This window comes from Trachurus japonicus, chromosome 3 (assembly GCF_045865225.1).
Source record: "Trachurus japonicus isolate A0001 chromosome 3, Traja_1.0".
NCBI classification, from domain to species: domain Eukaryota; kingdom Metazoa; phylum Chordata; class Actinopteri; order Carangiformes; family Carangidae; genus Trachurus; species Trachurus japonicus.
Genome location: NC_140909.1, coordinates 5,685,739 through 5,704,424, shown reverse-complemented (window position 1 = coordinate 5,704,424; position 18,686 = coordinate 5,685,739). Strand labels below are relative to the sequence as shown.

Sequence of the window (18,686 nt, the reverse complement as noted above, 5' to 3'; positions counted from 1 at the left end):
AAGAGACGTAGTTTTGAGTCTGTATTCCTTTTGTCTGCTCAAAGAACAGTCCAACTATTTGATTACTAATTTAGCATTTGTAGGACTATTTGGAAAATCCCTGCTGGTAAATATTGCAAGGGATGTTGATATGAGAGGCGGCGGATGAAGCTCCCTGCGCGCTGAGGAGGCTAAATAACCTGAGGTGACACCAGCAGGAATCCAGAATAATAGCAATGATCGCACTGTGATATCAGCTCAGAGAGGTAGACGCAGTGTTTCTGTAAGACCTCGGACTAGCAGCATCTCCCACCATTAGGGCTGGGTTTAAAACATTGATTTTCCGATTCATATCGACCTTCATTTGAAAGATCGCTTCATTTAAATCCTTAGATCCATCTTTTCATGTAGGCTCTGCCGTTTCCTGAATGCTGTTTACATCTTGTTGTGTCCATTCACTGCTGAATTGTTCACATTAATTGCACTTCTTGCAATTGTACTGAGGAGTTGCACTGTCAACTTCTGGACTAGGTCATGTTAGATAAATGTGCATTAAGGGGTAATTACTGTTTTTTACAATCTGGACCTTATTTCTAGCATAAAGCCGGGGTCTGTAGGTTGACCTATTAACCTATAATCTATGCTAGAAATAAGGTCCAGATTGTAAAAAAACGCAATCACCCTTTGATGTCACTGCTTTCGGGTCATTTTATAATGTAAACATTAATATCTTTAACGATGTAGCAGGTTAGAGAGTTCCATCTTGGCTCAATCTGCAGCATTGGTTCTGTGAAAATCTTTCATAACCAAGCAAAACTGGTATTAAAACTGAAATATTTCTAAATCGATCAATATTGGATCGAATCGGGACCTTGTGAATCAGAATCTGTGGCGATACCCAGCCCCACCCACCATTGTGTCCCTCTGTGTGTAGGACTTGTGGGTAATGTTGTGTGTTACCTCTGCTGGCTCGGTCCACATGCTCCAGATCCTCGACAAACTTGACCACGTCTGGGAAATCCTCCTCGCACACTTGTGCCAGGAAGTGGAGCAGCGTGCTCTTCTGGTCGGCCGACTTCGTGTCCTTCAGCTGCAGACAAACAACACAACACATTAACACAGACACACACGCGGAGTTACATACAAAGACCTCTGGCAGTAAAATGATTTGTGTTATTTCAGCTCATTTAGTCTCAATATAGGATTAACAGAGCTAATTAAAGACAGACTGACAGGATATTAGCACCAAGTGGCACCTCAGACTGTGCTTGTTACTTCAAATGTCACAGGCTAAGCTCTGCAGTGTAGCTTTTTTTTTTTGGTTTGGTTCTATTTTAAATGGGCAAATTTGTGTGCTGTTGTTTGTGCAAATCACTTTCAAGATCTTTATAGCACAGTAGAAAATTAACAGCAGCTTTTCTGTTCTATAATTGTATCTGTGGGATGTTGTGTGACAAAAGGAGCATGTGTCATTGTCCTCATCCAGCCACTGTAATAGACACCTCTCAGTGGCTCTTTGTAAAACGCTGAGTGTTGACAGTAGCTGTGGATGATTGTGTATCTCCTCCTCGGTGGAAGCATATTCACAATGTCATGACCTCCGCTGCACTCGGAGCCCCCCCCCCCCCCACACACACATACACACACACACACATAACAATTTTTCAATTTCTCTGATAAATTTCCATCATCGCTCTTTTACAGTCTAATTCAAAGATGTGTCTCAGTATCCCCCCGCCACACATCCCTCCTGTGGAGTGCGTTGCTGTGTATCTCTCTAGGTGATCTATTGGTAGACAGCAGTGCACTCAGCCCCGCTGGGTTTAATCATGTTTGTATTATCTCCTCTAATCAAACATTCTCATCTCTCTTTTCATTTCTGCTTTCCCATTTTTTTTTTTTTTCAAAAGCTTCAAGTGCTCACTCACAAAAGGTCCCTTTCTGAATTTAGATGGATGGTAATCATAGCTGACAACATAAACATTTTTTTTTTTTTTTTGCTTTTTTCCCCAGTTGGGCTGGGTGCAATTTTTTCTGTACTGTGGAATTAAGTTGTCAAACTCGGGAGCAGGCATGAAGGTGATGTCTTCCTCTGTGTGTCCTGCCTCTGACATCGACTCACACACCTCGCTCCGCCGACATTTGAGCACAAAAAACAGGCCACAGTGAAAGCAGCAGCAGCTTTAGGAATAGAAATACTAAACACACAGAAAAAAAAAACTATTTCTTGATATTTTTATGAACTGATTATTTTACTGTCAAGTTAATGCAGCGAATAAAATGTTTGTGTTCTGGCGTGCATTAGTGTTTATATGAACATAAGCACCCAAGTCTAACAGGGCAGAGATGTGGCAGTGATGAATGGCTGCAGTGGTTGTTACTGTGGAAACTGCAGTGCGTGTGCTCCCAGCTGTAAGTGTAACCACTGGAGGAGCCTCCTACTCCAGGTTCACACTCTGTTCTCTGTCGCCATGGCTATCGTACACGGGAATCCCACTGTTCTGTCTTCATGCCATATAAACGCTACAGGTATGATGGGTATGTGTTGTGTCTCTGCCCCACTAAGCCTGGCCAGTCATGCAGGGTGTGTGTGTGTGTGTGTGTGTGTGTGTGTGTGTGTGTGTGTGTGTGTGTGTGTGTGTGAACTTTCAAAGGGGGATAGTAGTAGCCATAACCTGAGTTATCTATTCTGTGCAGGAGAGTAGAGAACAAAGTATTCCCTGAGTTTGGCTGCTTTGATAGATGTCAGCAGATAGAGAGCGGGAGAAAAAAGAAAAAAAACTGTCTTGTTGGGCCTGATCGAGTTCAATCAAATGAAACACTTTGTCTCATCAGAGCAGCCACTTCAGATCAGTCACTGACAGGTCTCAGGCAAGGCGACAAAAAAAATATGTTACATGCAAAAAGATAAACAGGTGTAGATATTCACAGATATGATAATGCTGCACAACACACACAAACCTTACACACGACAATCATTCTGCAATTTAAGGGGAACTATGCTGTCTGGATGCTTTTTCGCTGTTCTGGTCGTTTTTTTTTCTCCTCGGAGCTCCTCCTACAGTTTCAGAGAGCATACAGTATATTTTGTGCATTTGTTTTCACCAAGCTGGTAAGAAGGCAATGCATGAAGCCGTGTCTACCGAGGTGGGAAATGTTAACAAGAGATTACGGATTATCAGGTGTGTTTGTGTCGTAGCGTCCACGTCCATGTTTCAGGCGGGACGAGACCTGGGACACGGGGCCGGAGGATCTAGGGATGGATGAGTACCTTTCACATTTGAATTGATACGGTACCGATACTCCGTGTACAACAACACCTGTTTTGGTACTTTTTGTGTGTGTGTGTAGTAATTTAAGTAATTTTGAAGAATATTTGCATCAGACAGACATTCCCATAGACTGTATCCACTCTTGCTGACACACATGCGTTCAGGTACCAGAATGTCGTACCATTTGACTTCACGTGAATCGATACTCAGTACTTTGGTGGGAGTTCGGTTTGTATCAATAAAAGTACTGAAATCGGGACCCGTCCCTAGGAGGCACTGATTCTGCAAAGTTGTTTTTTGGCCAAGAGACTCTGGGTGAAAGGCAGAGAGCTTCCATTCTCCTTCTAACAAGTCATTTAATCATTACAATTACTCCAAAGCTGTTCAATTGTGGTGCAAATCTTGCAGAGTTCCCTTTAAGTCTAAATACTACAGATCGATGTGACAATTTTAACTTTTGAGGACATGCGAACCAAGAATATGGCACACATGCTTCAATACATTTTGTATGTGGTGTTCATATCAAATTTGGATTTACATTGATGTATTTTTTGATTATGGTCACTACAATTCATTTGTAAACTGTATAAGATAAGTAGAAAAAGTAAATCGTATAAGCCTTGTTTGATTTCCCTATATTATTTTAGTTGAACCACTGCTAACGGATGGATGATGGTCTCTACATCCTGTACTGTGTGTGTGTGTGTGTGTGTGTGTGTGTGTGTGTGTGTGTGTGTGTGTGTGTGTGTGTGTGTGTGTGTGTGTGTGAACAGCTGATGAGAAGTTCAGCATTTTGCTCTCACCTTGCAGAGGGAACTGAGGTCGAAGCCAAAAGACTGCGCGTTTCGAGAGCCTGCGTTCATGTAATTCCCCAGCAGCAGCACCAGCTCCAGCAACCGGCCAAAGGAGCCGCTCTTCCTGACCTCATCACAGGCGGCATTTACAGCCAGGATATCTGGACGCAGGTTGTTTACCTGCTCCTCAAACTGCAGGCGGAAGAGGATGTGGCTGAGGCGAGGACGCAGCCGATTCACACTGCTCATCTAGGAGAGATGGTGGGGGGGGAGAACAGCGGTAAAGGAGGAGGAAGAAACACAGAAGCACAAAAGGTGAAAAGAATAATAAGAAAAGATGAAGCAGGGAGAGGAGGGGAGAAAACAAGAGCAAAGGGAAAAGTGTGTCAAATATAAGAAGAAAGTCAAAGAACATAGTCAAACTTTAAGTAACTACAATCACACTTTTGGCACACTCTCACATCCAGCCAATCTAATTTAAAAGACATTTATGCAACCAGCATGCTGGAAAGTGTTGCTAGGCAGTAGTAATAGATGCTGGCAGTGATTTGATTTGGGACCCAGGTCTGGTAAGTTAATTGTGGAGTTAGTGTCCATATAGGGCAGGCAGCGGAGGGGGTGGAATATACAATAGGCTGCCTTGGATTACCACTCTCACACAATTAGAGAAAATTGGAAAATATTGCATTGGGCCCAGAGCCTGGCCACAGCAGTGATTGTGTATGTGTGTGGGGTGGAGGGGGAGGGCGCAGGTTCCAATTGTCTGTTTCACACAACAGCTGGCTGTGCGGTTTGATGTCCTCCATCAAGGGTTTAATTATAGCTACTGTAATGTTATCAAATGACTATTTCAGTCGGAGAGTGAGTGAGCGTGTGTGTGTGTGTGTGTGTGTGTGTGTGTTTGAGAGTGCATGTTCTCTGTGTGTTTGTATGAGAGCAGAGAGTGGAAACAGGGCAGAATGGAAGGAGGAGGGAGGAGGAATAAGACAAAATGAGGGGGAAAATGCAAGGTGCACAAGAAGCACACTGAAAGCTGAAATGCGTCATGATGGGGTAAATTGTGTGAAAAGGATATTGTATTAAGGAGATAATAATCAGGGGAAGAAGAAAGGAAGCAAATGCACCACGGCGCCTTCCCGGTGAATGTGTGCAGCTGTTTCCAAGAAGGCTACGACGGGCGTTGGGCAAAAAATGAGAAAGACTGTGAAAGGCTGTGTTTACTTGATGGAGGAGATTCAACACAAAAAAACAACACGACAAAATGGATTAGAAAGAAGGAGTAATGGAAAAGTAGCAAAGTTCAGTGAGGTGGTAAAGTGTTGACATATTGCAGATGTAAGAACTGTATATTTCAAACTTATGCACGATACAGTGTAAAACAAATAATATCGCTTTATCAGTAGGATAAGCCTGTTGCGATGAACCATCTCGTTTCTAATGGATTCTTTAAATCAAATCAGCACAAACACAAAATGTGGAAATTAATGTTGAGTAAATAATTTGCCAAATTAACAACAATTTAAATCCTAAATGAACGAGCCACTGTGTGTGTGGCCGGTACAGTAGCTGCACATGCTGCTGGTAAATGCAGTAATTCACAGATGGAAATGAAGTCTTTAAGTCAGAAAGCTGAACTGATGTACAGTAATAAAAGCTACTGTAGCCTACCCTTGTGAAGTTGACTGTTAAACTCATTATGACATCTAATTACATGAGGATGCATGGAAATGAATATAATTGGAATAAGGGGAGCTTTTTTTCTCCTTTCACTTCTTCTAACAAAGAACACTTTACTTATTCATGTCGCTGCATTAAAGAAACTCTCAGTGACTGTAATGGCTTTGTGTCAAGTAAGGATTTTTATTTTACCGTGATCAGGTCTGCTGTATTGTTAACAACACCGACAAGGTGGAGTTCAAACCAAGTGTGAGAATGGAGGATATTGGCAAAATAAAAAAAGATAAAAATGCATGTGTTTGCTTAACGGTAAATTAAGAATTCCCTTTGAACATGAGCTCTTGTGATAGGTGAAGCTCACACAGGCCTCCTGAGCAGCAGCAGCACAACATTATATAAGCACCTTCCTCTTTGTTCTATGTTTCCCTGATGAACTATACTGTATGCAACAGCTGAGCTTGCTTGTGCTCAACCCTCCCCCACCCAACACCCCAACCCCACTCCACCTCAGCTATGCAGTCCCTGCATTTTCATTCAACGATAAGACTCTCTTTCATGGGTGATTACAAACAGGTGGGTGCACGGAGTAAAAGCAGATTATGGCATGTTTTGTCAGTAACTTAGTTACTAGGCAGAATCACAAAATACACAAGAAGTGCTACACTCCTCATGCATAATTCTGAATAAACCTCTTTTGAAAAGTATTTAAGAAAACGATGCAGACATAATTAGGCAGCACTGCTGCTCTTTAATGTGCATAAATTAGCACGGGAGTCCACAGGTGTCCTGTCTCTCCTCTTAAGGCTTAAAAAGATAGAATTTTAAAAAGCTCAGGATTAGGATATTCATATGAAAGTGGTCCATTTGTGTGTGTGCATGTGTGTTGCATGTTGAAGGAGAAAAAGAGACGCTGAGGGAAAGATATGATGCAAATACAAGAAAAGTTTACATTACTACAACGTTAAGATAAGCAGCTTTATAAAACTATGCATATTTATGTTCTGTGAACTCACTGCATTCATCGTAAATAGAATTTCAAGTTAGCTGATAGAAAATAGAAAATGTCAGAGGTTTTCCATCCATCCTACAGAAGCACTACAACACAGGAAAAAGATTTTTTTTTTTTTGTGATACAACAATCAGCTGGTGGTGGAGGCGACACTTCTGTGTGCATGTTTGTGTGCAATTATGTGAACTCACCACAACCCCAAACTGCTCGGGCTCCGACAAATTTGCGTACTCGTTTTTGTACTTGGCCAAGGCGTTGAGCTGCTCCTGCTCCGGCAGATGCTTTACAAGGTTCTACAAAAGAGGAGAGAGAGGGGGAAGAAGGAGTGTGAGTGGCGGCACAGAGGAAAGACGAGTACAGAAAGCAACCGCTGCACATTTATTCAGGAAGAACCTTGTGGTGATAAATTCTTAATAACTGACATATTTAATTAGACTGTACTAATTGTACTTGGTTAGTACCTTACTGTATATCCTCTGCGTTTTCATGCTTCCGTTTCTTAACCTTGTACAGAACATGAGACCAAAATGAACGTAATCAGGTCTAATTAAACGGTTTATCCTTGAGGGCGGGGGGCTACATCTAGAGTTCAACAACAATGTTGTGTTGTGTTGTTTCTTTTTTATATAATTCAGAGTGAGTGAGCCTCTGGATTATCGTTCTTTGTGGAGCGATTGTTTGGAAATCCAACCGACTGCTGTTCTATTTGTTCTGAGTTTCGTCGCTGTTGGTGACTTTCACTTCTAAAGTTTTCCAACTCCAATCAAATCAAAGTCTTTGACTATCACTTTAGCACTAAAGCCCGGCGGTTTATAAATGTATATGGACACAGACAACTGAACTTGAAGTTTATCTTGAGACAACCAAATGGAATAAACGGTGAAATATTTAAGCCACATTGATTTTGTTGCTTTCTCATTTGAATGTAAAAGCCATCTAGACAAATAGCTCCACTGTGTGGTAAATATATTGGTCTAATGCATTTAAATTGGGCTGAAAATCTGCTCCTGATGCTTGGAGTCCGGACAAATATTGCCACTTCCATTACTTGTGTTTTTATTGATGCGCTATAATGGAATTTGCCTTAATGACCATTAATTATTCGCGTGTTGTTAATTAACAATTTATTGATCGAATGAATTCTTTAAAATGTACATCCGTAGCTCAGATTTGTTTTCGCTCATTTGTTTTTCAGCTCAGCTTAATGTGCACACACATTCAAACATGCACACACAAACACACACACACACCAATTAATCATCAGTAAAACAAGCCAAAGTCCTTAAATGCACTTCCTCAACATGTGGAGCACAAATTCGAAGCCATCAACTCTTCAGATTTCCAGGGACGTGTAGACGATGATTTAAATTTGACTGTACACTTTGAGCCATTTAAGGCTGTTCTTCCTATTTCCTGAAATGCCCTTAAGGTCACTTCACAGTTTTGTACAAAAATGTGGCTGCCAAGGTCCTGACAAAAAACTAGAAAATTGGAGCACATCTCAGCGCTCCAGCCTCCCCGCACTGGTTACCTGTGTCCTTCAGAATTGATTTTAAAGTTTCCTTGCTCGTTTGCCCAATCCTACACAGCTGACCTTCCCTGTCCTTCCACTCCTGTTAGTAGCCTGCGGTCTACTGACCAGTTGTTGTTGTTAACTCTCCCCTGGGTCGAGCTGGAGACAGAGGTTAGTAGGGCATTTCGTTGTCAGGGCTCAAAACCTCCATAAAAACGTTCTGTTCGAGTCAGGCCAGAAATATATTTATGCATTTAAAAGGAAATTAGAAAAAAAAAATGATGCTCTGGTTTGATAAAGGATAAAAAAAATTGAATCTTTAAAACAGAGCTCCCAAAACACTGAGTCTGGCACACAGACACCAGGCGCTGTTCACCATCTGGCTATTATCATCCCTATGGTGAAGTGTGGCGGTGGCAGCGTCACGCTACGGCCGCGAGTCCTGAGTCCCAGTGACAAGGGAGACCGGGGCGACACTTCACTTTTCAACACGACAAAGAGCCGAGGCAAGCAGCCAAGGAAACAGTGGGACGACTCTGGCTACCTTTGAGTGGACCGATCCAATCCCAGACTTAAAACCCATGGAAAATCTGTCGAGTGACCCGAAGATGAGAGGTCACAGACACTTCCCATCAAGTCTGGCAGAGCTGCAGAGGATCTGTCCGGAATAATGGGATAAACTGCCCGAATCCAGGTGAGCGAAGCTTGTCGAGACTCAAAGCTGTAATTTCTGCCAGAGGGGCTCCTGCAAAGTACTAAATGAAGGGTCTGGATACTTTTGTAAATTAGGGGGTTTTGGTTTTTTTTATTTCACATTTGATTTGTTATGTAATTTAACGTAACAACGTGCTTAAAACTAACTCCTCTATAGCACAATAAAGTGCAGGGGTCTCAACACTTTCTGAAGCCACTTTAGGTTCAGCTTTAAACTCTAAAGTAAAACAATTAAAGTTAAAGTTCAGACCCGAGGAAAACAAGAAGCAGAAACCTCTTCAGGACTAATCAGATCACATGACGTCTTTAAATCGCCGTAAAAAAAAAATCAAATCAGCTGATACTATACGTGATGAATATACCAGAGACGTGGATCGGGGGAGCATATTTTTTCCATTCGGATCTGATGATTTCTGTGTATTTTTGGGCCCAATGTGTTAATAAAGTAGGTTAAAGTGAAAAAATTATTACCGGATCATATAGATAAAGTTGTGCTGAAAAGATACCAAGCATGGGCATGTTAAACATATTTTTATGTGGTATATAAAGTCAAAGAGTATAGCTAATTTCTCAACAAGAAAACAGGAAGCGGAAACCTCGTCAGTCAACAACTACAGACAGGCAGATAAAGAACGACTGACAGGGAAAGACAAGAAGCCTGGAATCAGCTACAAGTAGCAGCAGCAGACCTCTCTCATAAAAGGCGATTAAAAAAGAGTGATGTAAGTTTGATAAGAGAGAAAGACAGACAGACTCAACTGTTGTTGTGCCGTTAGCTTCACAGATGCCCGGTACTTCAGCCACAGAGACAGACTATATGGCATTTCAAGGTAGACAACTAATCAAGGCAACAGAGAGGAGCTGAAGTCTGAGCAACTGACTGGCAGTAAAAACACCGGCGCATTTTAAATTGAGCATATTTCCAATATTTCTTCTGTACATGGACACAAGAGGTAGGCAGGTCAGTTTGACGTCTGCTAATGTCAAATATGTATCTGAAGCTCTAAATATTTTTGCTTTACCTGGATCATAGGTTCAGTGAGCTGCTCTTCATCCACCTCCACTATCATGCGACGGATTTCCTTATAAGGCATACGGAAGGAGCCCAGGAAGATGGCTAAAAAAAACGAAAAAAACAAGGAGAAGATGCAACAATTGCTGTGGTAAATATATAAATAAAATCAAAAAAGACAAGTAATGATGTAAGTTTGTCATGGAATTTAATAACAGCAATCATAAAAGAAAATAAAATGATGTAAGATTAATAAAAAAAAAGAGGAACAGTTCGAGAATAGGGTACTGAGAGTCTGAGCTGAGGAGAAATCAAATTAGATACATAAATACATAAGTTAGCCAGACATAAAACTGTTTTAGAAAAAGTGATTTAAGAAATTACAGTGGTTGAGCAAGCATGAGATCCTCAAGCAAGAGTGTTACCACCAGGGACTGAGTGGCAAATTCCTTGTCAGGATAAGTCATTAGTCTAACCAGTGGATCAGACAGAAAGAAAGAAAAAAAAAAACCTGACAGTAAAAGATGTGTGACTGTTGTAGAAGCCGCATGATGCAAAATCTAAAGATTATTAGGGGGAAAATCTGAAGGTAGAATATAACAACTTGATTATCATTTCATATCTTTGTATTCAGGAGAGTGTGGAGGTCTGGAGTTGCACATAGTATCTACATCCTGTGATATATAGTAACAAATAATGATGATGAAACTTTCTTTCATTTCTTATTTCTTGCACTTTGCTTTCCAGTCACATTAGACAGATTTTCTTGGTTTTTTTTTTACAGTGCATCACCACAGCAAACGGGCCAATAAGATGCACTGGTAGGAACAATTACTGAGGCGACTTCAAAGTTCAAAGTTTGTGGAGTCAGAAGATGAAAATAACGGCATACATTCGTTAGAGGTCTGACTGAATAATTGGTTCCTCTTCTTGTTAAATGTGAGCTCTGTTAAGTGCTAAAAGGACAGAAAGAAACCGAATGCATTTGCAGTGGAACGGCATCATACATACTCTCGTTCTCCATCAAAGCTCAGACCCTTTACCTCCTACGGTGAAACACAAACCGCCGACTTTTCGTCTCGCCTCATTCCCGCTCTATAATTTCCGCTGCATGATTTATCACTGTTACTGGGCTGATTAGTCTCATTTTCTTTTTAATCCATGAAACAAAGGTCACAGCTCCCCTTGATATAAGCCAATGAGGTACTAAGATCTGGGAGTGCTTAAGAGATCAGCTGGTTCCTCATTAATGCTGAGTCCTTTTAAAACGGTCATTATAAACCAAGCATGCACGAGTCAGTGTGAGTGAGAAAGAGAGAGACAGGGAGAGAGGACGAGACAGACAGACAGATGAATGTGATCATGCACAGAAGCATTTTTTCCTCCTGTTTCTTCTTCCCTTAATGGAGGCTTAACATCGTTAATCTTCTCAGTGTGTGTGTGTATGTGTGTGAAGACATGAGTCACAGATAACAGCGGCCAAGTGCACGGTTAGTGTTGTGTCTCTTTAATTGCTAAAGCAGCAGGAGAAGGTGCAACTCTTTGGCTGTCCACCCTCTTCTTCTTCTTCCTTTAGGTTACTTTATATAATTTCAGTGAGCTGAGGGGTTAAAAGTGAGGCGAGGTCCTGTGCACATGAGCATCAAAACACAAGGATGTGCATATAAACCCAGTCCTCGGGGAGGAGTAGGAGTGGGCTGAGAGGAAACAAATACTTACATAGATTCTGTGCAATCTTGGGATCGAGCACCTTGAGCTCTTTAATTCTCTTCTTTATGGATTTCTTATCCTCCAGATCCTCCTCTTGCTTTTTGGCTGATAAAGACAGAAAATACTGAATTATTATCAACACACAAAGACAAGATTTACGCATATGCATGCACCTGGAGTGCTGCTGACATGCATTATATACGATATACAAAAATTCATTTACAGCAAGATTATATGAGATTTAGATATCCGTTTTTTATTCAGTGTCTGGGGACGACACAAAGAAAGGAAGTGAAATGGTACGTAGAGATCGTCCAGATGGATTTTATTTATTCATTTAGCTGTGTGACTGTTCTCTTTTTTTTTAAGGTGTCAGCTGTTTAAGATTCGCCCACAAACGTGTGAAACATCTGCTCCCTTTTTTTGTGTGTGTTTGTTTGGTTTTTTTTCTTGGTGAACAATGACATAGTCCACCATGACTGGATGTCATGCTGCTAGAAAAGCATGGAGAAGGGGATTATGGTGGAGTGTTTGTGATCACACCACTGGGAGTTAAAGTATGGGTGAACCACGACTGCTCCATAAACAAAAATACTGCACACACAGTATTTAGGTTATTGGTGAAGGTAAATCTACTCTGGGTCACATGGAGCAAAGGTGGGTGGGTTCGTGACGGTGCTACTGGTTGACTGGAAAGACATCATGCGATTCAGGATTATTATAACCAGCAAAACAATCAACCAATAGGAAGGAAGATATACACACACACACATACACAGATATGTGCACACTATACACAACCCTCTTGAGCCACACTCACAAAAAAAGGAGTTCATGGTTGGTTTTTAATTATTTAAAACACCAGATTAAGAGAACAAAATGTGCATCCCAGGAGTATGCTGGGTAATTGTCTGGTGCTGTAATTATGGTGTATGAGGAGAGAAGAGAAGAAAAGGAAAGAGAGAGGAGAGAGGAAAGAGGAGAGGAGAGGAGAGGAGAGGAGAGGAGAGGAGAGGAGAGGAGAGGAGAGGAGAGGAGAGGAGAGGAGAGGAGAGGAGAGGAGAGGAGAGGAGAGGAGAGGAGGTTTAATCCACTGGAAAGGTATTTCTACTTTTCCTCCTGGGCTCGCGCTTCTTTTCAGGGAAGATCCTACGTGGCGCTGGGAGCTCACACAGAAAAGACTCTTAGCGCCCGTCCACAAACATGCACACCTGCGGTACAATCCACGAGCACAGGAAATACACAAACACGACCACACACTGAGCTATCCATGAACTTACGTGGCTCCTCTGTCGGTACATTCTCCTCACAGTCTTTCAGTGTGAGGAGAGAGGCACAATGCAAAGTACGGACAAGGAGGACAATAGAAAATGTGCACCATGGGAGAGGGAGATGAGAAAAAGGGGGAAAAAAAGGACAATTAATTACCTGAACACTTTAACTACTAATTGAATTAAATATTAACCCTATATTGGTCGATAATTGCAAATAATACGCTGACGCTTGCTGTACATTCTGGTCAAAATTAGAGCTGAATCATTAATCTTTATATTAGTTTGGCTATAGCAACTACTGTAATGTTTGATTTATCACTTTTATCTGTAAATATCATCAAGTTAACGATAAGAGAGATAAGATCAGAACCAGGGGAGAAAAGAAAAGAGGCATCACCAGGGTTAAACTATATATACAAATACAGCTATAAATACCACATATTTTATCATAACAGATACACAAGGTCAGAGTTTACTGTAAATAATAATACAGATGTGTAAAACACTGAGTGAGTTCCAGGTAATGACATGTTCAGTAGGTGTTTGTGGGTGTTAAGGTTGATACTGTACATGTCAACTCGGCTTCTTCGCTCATATTTTGTATAGATGAAACATTGTTCAAGATGTTTCAAAAGATGCCAAGCTGAATCTTGATGTCTGACAAATGTTCATTAAAAAAGCAATATAAAAGAAATATAGCTTGTTTTCGTTTGAGATGACGCAGTCAAGAAAGAAATAACCGTGGGTTTGATGACAAGTGTTGACTATTCTTGTGCATGTCATGTTGTCATAACTGTCACAGTTTGTTAGAAAGTCTATTCCTTAACTTGTGTTTGTTAAAGGGACAGTTCAACAAGAGAAAACATGACGCTCAACAGGTTAAATGGCAGATACAGAATCACTCAAACTGCCCATAGAGAAGAGAAAATGGACATGAACGCCTGCTATCTACTATTTTCTACCATCTTCAAACCACTCGTGTAAACATTCACCACGATCAACAATGAATACATGTGCTTTCTCAATCATTTCAAAAAATAGAGTATAAAATACGTTAAATTACCAGGCAGGAATGAAATCAATAAAAAAGATGGTAAAGATGTAAATATTTACCTTTAATACCAAATGTCCAGATCTGATTATTGTTATTGGACATGTGAATGCAATATACGGTAAGAATGCAGCACCCTAAAGCCCGCAGCTTACAGCATTAAGATATTGCATTGATCTACTCATCATAACCTCCCAGAATCTCATTTATTTACAATCCCCACACACACACACAAACAAGAAACACACAGTAGCAGAGATTCAACCACTCTGTTTCCAAGTGTATAAGCAAACTTAGCCGAGTCATTTAAACTATAAATTATCCTAACATAACACTGCGATGGGACACACACACACACACACTCTCACACACTCTCACACACCACGCTGCCTCAGGTGTTATCAGTTAAATCAGCTAATTAGATTGCCCCCTTCCAGCGTCACCCCTTCATCCGCTCTGGCCTTAAAACAGCTCTTCTTCAGGGAAGCCTGCTCATTATACATCAGCCAATTAAAATGTCCCGTAGGGGGTGAGAGGTCACTGGTTAATCAATCAGACGAAGCAGTGACTGTTGTCGTTATCAGACTGTGCTATCACCCGGGAAGTGGGGGAGATAAGGATACACTTGTGAGTGCAGAGCAGTGGGGAGTCTGCATCCCATCACATCACAGGTCGAGCAAAAAGTAAGACAGCGGCGAAGGACGAAGGACGAAGGCTCGGCACAGCTGCTGTGGATGTTTCAGGCTCGAATGGCGGCGTGTAGCATTAATGAGAGCTCAGAGATGACACGCTACAGAACTCTACCTGTGTGCTTTTGTCTTTTATGATGGTCACCGAGTCACATTAAACACTCAGTGGTATAGTATATTCTTGTCGGCAACACTACAAGTACGGTAAGTATGACCCCGACCAATCATTGACCACGACCCTGCACAAGTTCACAGGTCACCATGGCTACTGCAGCGCTGTGTGTGATGCTAGCCGTCTTTTGCTCAGATACGAAGAAGAAAAGGAAGAAAAAGCGATTGTGGAGAAGTTCCTGGGTTTAATGAAGGAAACCCAATTACTCATTGATTTACATAGCGTACATGAAGCAAGCTAACGTACCTTCAACTGTGAGTAAACAATGTGTCAGAGCGTTCTGTTATCCTATTGGTCAACGTCAAGGTTCAAGTCATAGGAGATTTCCAACCAGGCAGGGAAATGCAAAAAGAAACATCTAAGCTTCAGGGCGTCGTGGATCGTCCCCAAGATTAAAAATTGCTTTTCTTCAGTATGTTCCACTACAAGTTTAATTGTCTATAGTTCACATATTTGCATACATCTGTCAATTTCATAATTATTCCACACGTAGCTCTAGTCATCTTAGACTCCTCATTCCTGTACTTCACAATCTCAGTTTCTCAGTTTCCTCTACCGAGGGTCCAGAATATGGAATTCATTGCCTATACTTTTTTTTTAAGGTTATCTTCACAACAACTCAAGAGCGCATTGAAGTCACTCCTTCAAACTAACAAAACATGGCTACACTGTGTTTTAGCTGTTGTGGTGTGCTGTTGAATGTGTTTTAATGAGAGTTTTTTAAATGCTTCTAAATCTTCTAATCAACCAACCCTTTCCATATGGACTGCCTATGTAAACTGGGTCTACTCAATACAATATTCAATTATCTTATATTTAGGAACTCCAACTTCAAACTACATCACCAGTATATGCTCTAAGTCTGTTGATGTCTGTGTTGAACTATAGAGAGGGCTTTAAAGGGGTACTTCAACATTTTGGCAATTTGGCCCATTGCCATAATCCCTATTATCGTAGGTTTGTTACCTTTAATTGTCGGTGCAAGCTATTTTTAGAACAGCGGAGCAGAGCCGTGAGCTGCTCAGAGCTACACTACGGAGGCTCATGGGATTTCTGGGTTTCCCTCATCAAACTCATCAAATACACAATCAAACAACTCCACAACGCTCTGGTGGACAAGTTGTGACCTGCACATTCACCACGCTATGAGATAATAACACAACGTTACCACACAGAGTTGTTTTAGAGGGAAATTCATGCAGCGACAATTAAAGGTAACAAACCTACTCCTAAAACTATAGGGATTATGGCAATGGGCCAATTTCTCAAAATGTTGAACTATCCCTTATTATGTGAGCAAATGCTTCTCACAATGAGTTATTATTGAGTTCTTGAAATGCACTGTTTTAGTGATATGACAAATTATGTTTGTTTGCTTCATTATGTGAACAATGTTTTTTATGGTTTACAAATTGCAACAATACAACACTGCAATCATACACTAGAATATGTAGTCTAGAGAGAGAGAGACACTACACAAGCCCCTGGAGGGGTTTTTCAGCATCTCTGCTTCACATCCTCTTGGAATTTATATTTTTCTTTTATATGTGAAAATAAAGAACAAAGAACATGTCTGTTAATCGTTCCCAACATTAATCGATATACATAAAAATCGGCCTGATTTGGTGTGGTCTGATCCTGGCAATAAAGAGAGCGAATCTGATAGTAAACACGACAGAAAGTTACAAATGGAGCCGTTGATTCAAACTAGTTAGGAGCTACAAGCTGAGATCAGATAACACAGACAGGCTTAAACAGGCCTCCATCACAGGAGAGGGGGGAGAGCAGTGCATTACAAGTGGGAGAGTGTGAATGTGAAGTCCTGCTCTGCTGCTGTCACAGTGCACACACTGCTAGCCGTCTTCCGTTTAAGCACTTCCAACTTAAGACCTCTTAATGGAGGCCTGTGATAAATGTCAGCTTGATGGCGAGACTGTGGGTGGAGAGATAAGTATGAAAAATAGAGCGAGGAGGAAGGACTGCCGCGGGTTTCTCTTTTTTTGGCCCCCAGTGTAGTTTACTTAGGGTGGGGGAAAAAAATGCAACTGAGCAACAACAACAAAATAAATATGTCAATTTGTGTTCCAATCTTTTCTTGAATGAAAAATAAATTATTCAACAACGGAAAAATTTTATTCTCTTTCCGGAGAAAAGACGCTGATGACGAGTGTTTATATGCACGGGGTCAGATAAGGCAACAAAGAGTTATCTACTCCTCTCACTTTTAATAATTCCTCTGACTGGCTTTGATCGAATCTCTGCCACAGTTTAAAGCCAATCGACAAAAATATGACAATGTGTAACACTGTGCACGCACACTCGCAGACACATACACATACACACACACACGTTTCCCGAACAGTTGCACTTCCCACAAGACGGTATCAGTGAATTGTGCCGTCAGAGCACTAAAGGGAATGGTGGATGAAATAAAACTGCTGTGAAAGAGCATGACTGATGCTGTACATGACAGGCAGGCCCCAGAGACGAGCAAGTAACACCTCACCCCCCCTCAACCAACCAACCACCAACCACCCCTACCCCCACCCCCACCGCCGTGCATCCCTTCACACACACACATGCACCAAAATCTCCTCCTCCCTTGCCCCATACACTCACAACACAACATCTGATCAGGATGGATTTCTAATCAAAGAGAACTTAGTGGAACTACCATCCCACACACACAAAATCCTGACACGAGTGTCAAATGAAAGAAGCGTATACTTGATTATTAATACCAACATCTAAGAAGTTATCAGGCAAAGTAGGAAACTGACAGCAGTGAAAGAGAGACAGGCAAAGAGAGGGAGAGAGGGAGGGAGAGACAGAGTATGTTTGTGCTTATTAGTCTCGTCATTTTATCCAATATTTGTCCAACTATCTTATTTCCTGAGGTGATATCACACCCTGGAGTTGACTTTTTCTCCTGATGAGGCTTCATTACTTGTGGCATGTTACAGTGATGCGATCATCTCTCCCTGAGAAGGCAGATACACAAGCTGGCAGCGAGGGGAAAGTTGACAGGGCAGCAGTCTTCAAAGGGTAATTAAATCACTGTGTTGTTTCCAATAGCCAATCAGGGCAGTGAAGCAGGTAAAGTTTAAATCACTGCTATTAGGGGAGTTTCTGTAGCAGGGATAATTCAGGGCTCCCGCAATTCGATGTGCAAACACCACATGCATACATACAGTACGTAACACACACACACATGCACACACAGACACACGAGCGCCTGAAGCAAAATCCACTATGAGACATCTGATGCACAGAAGGGGGGCTGTCTGCAGCAAGTGAAAAAATCCACCGTTTCGACACATCTGTCAACTCTACAGTCAACAGAGGGGATATGAGGAGTCAAAGCAGCCGTGCGGTTTGACTGTTGACTCACTGTATGGTTCTGATCCAGCTAAGTCCTGAACTTGAGTCAGGCCTGACAGAGAGCACAAGAGACATCCCAGCAGCATCCAGAGCTCTACTCGGACTATCCACACCTGGCTTCACCTTTAACTTGCTGCCTCATCAGCGCACGGCCGCACGCACACTCCACCAGTCCTGACCAACACCGACATGACAGCCTGACTGGTGTGTTTGCACACTGACTGAATGACTGACTGACTGACTGACTGACTGACTTACCCCCCCCTCCCCAAACCCACACACACATCCAGTTGTGCATGTGAGGCAGAGAGAGGGAGATCAGAGTAATAAAGTGAGGAGCTGTGTATTGAGCCAATCAAAGTGAAGCGAGCAGGGGCCACCTCTCCCTGTGATCCAGACTAGATGACCCAGGGCCATAATTAGTCTGAGACTTTCATTC

General features: G+C 41.7%; 1 protein-coding gene across 2 annotated transcripts in view; it reads right to left on the bottom strand.

The window, feature by feature from the left end:
- The window catches only part of LOC146989463 (protein diaphanous homolog 3-like), a 186,831-nt gene that overhangs the window by 103,501 nt on the left and 64,644 nt on the right, over positions 1–18,686 (bottom strand). For both annotated transcript variants that reach the window (XM_085805708.1, XM_085805719.1), the window contains exons 17-21: positions 11,690–11,785; positions 9,981–10,075; positions 6,923–7,024; positions 4,055–4,294; positions 940–1,069 (exon numbers count right to left, since the gene is read on the bottom strand). In XM_085805708.1, coding sequence (XP_085661834.1) covers positions 940–1,069; positions 4,055–4,294; positions 6,923–7,024; positions 9,981–10,075; positions 11,690–11,785 — 663 coding nt within the window. The remainder of the gene's footprint in view (positions 1–939; positions 1,070–4,054; positions 4,295–6,922; positions 7,025–9,980; positions 10,076–11,689; positions 11,786–18,686) is intronic.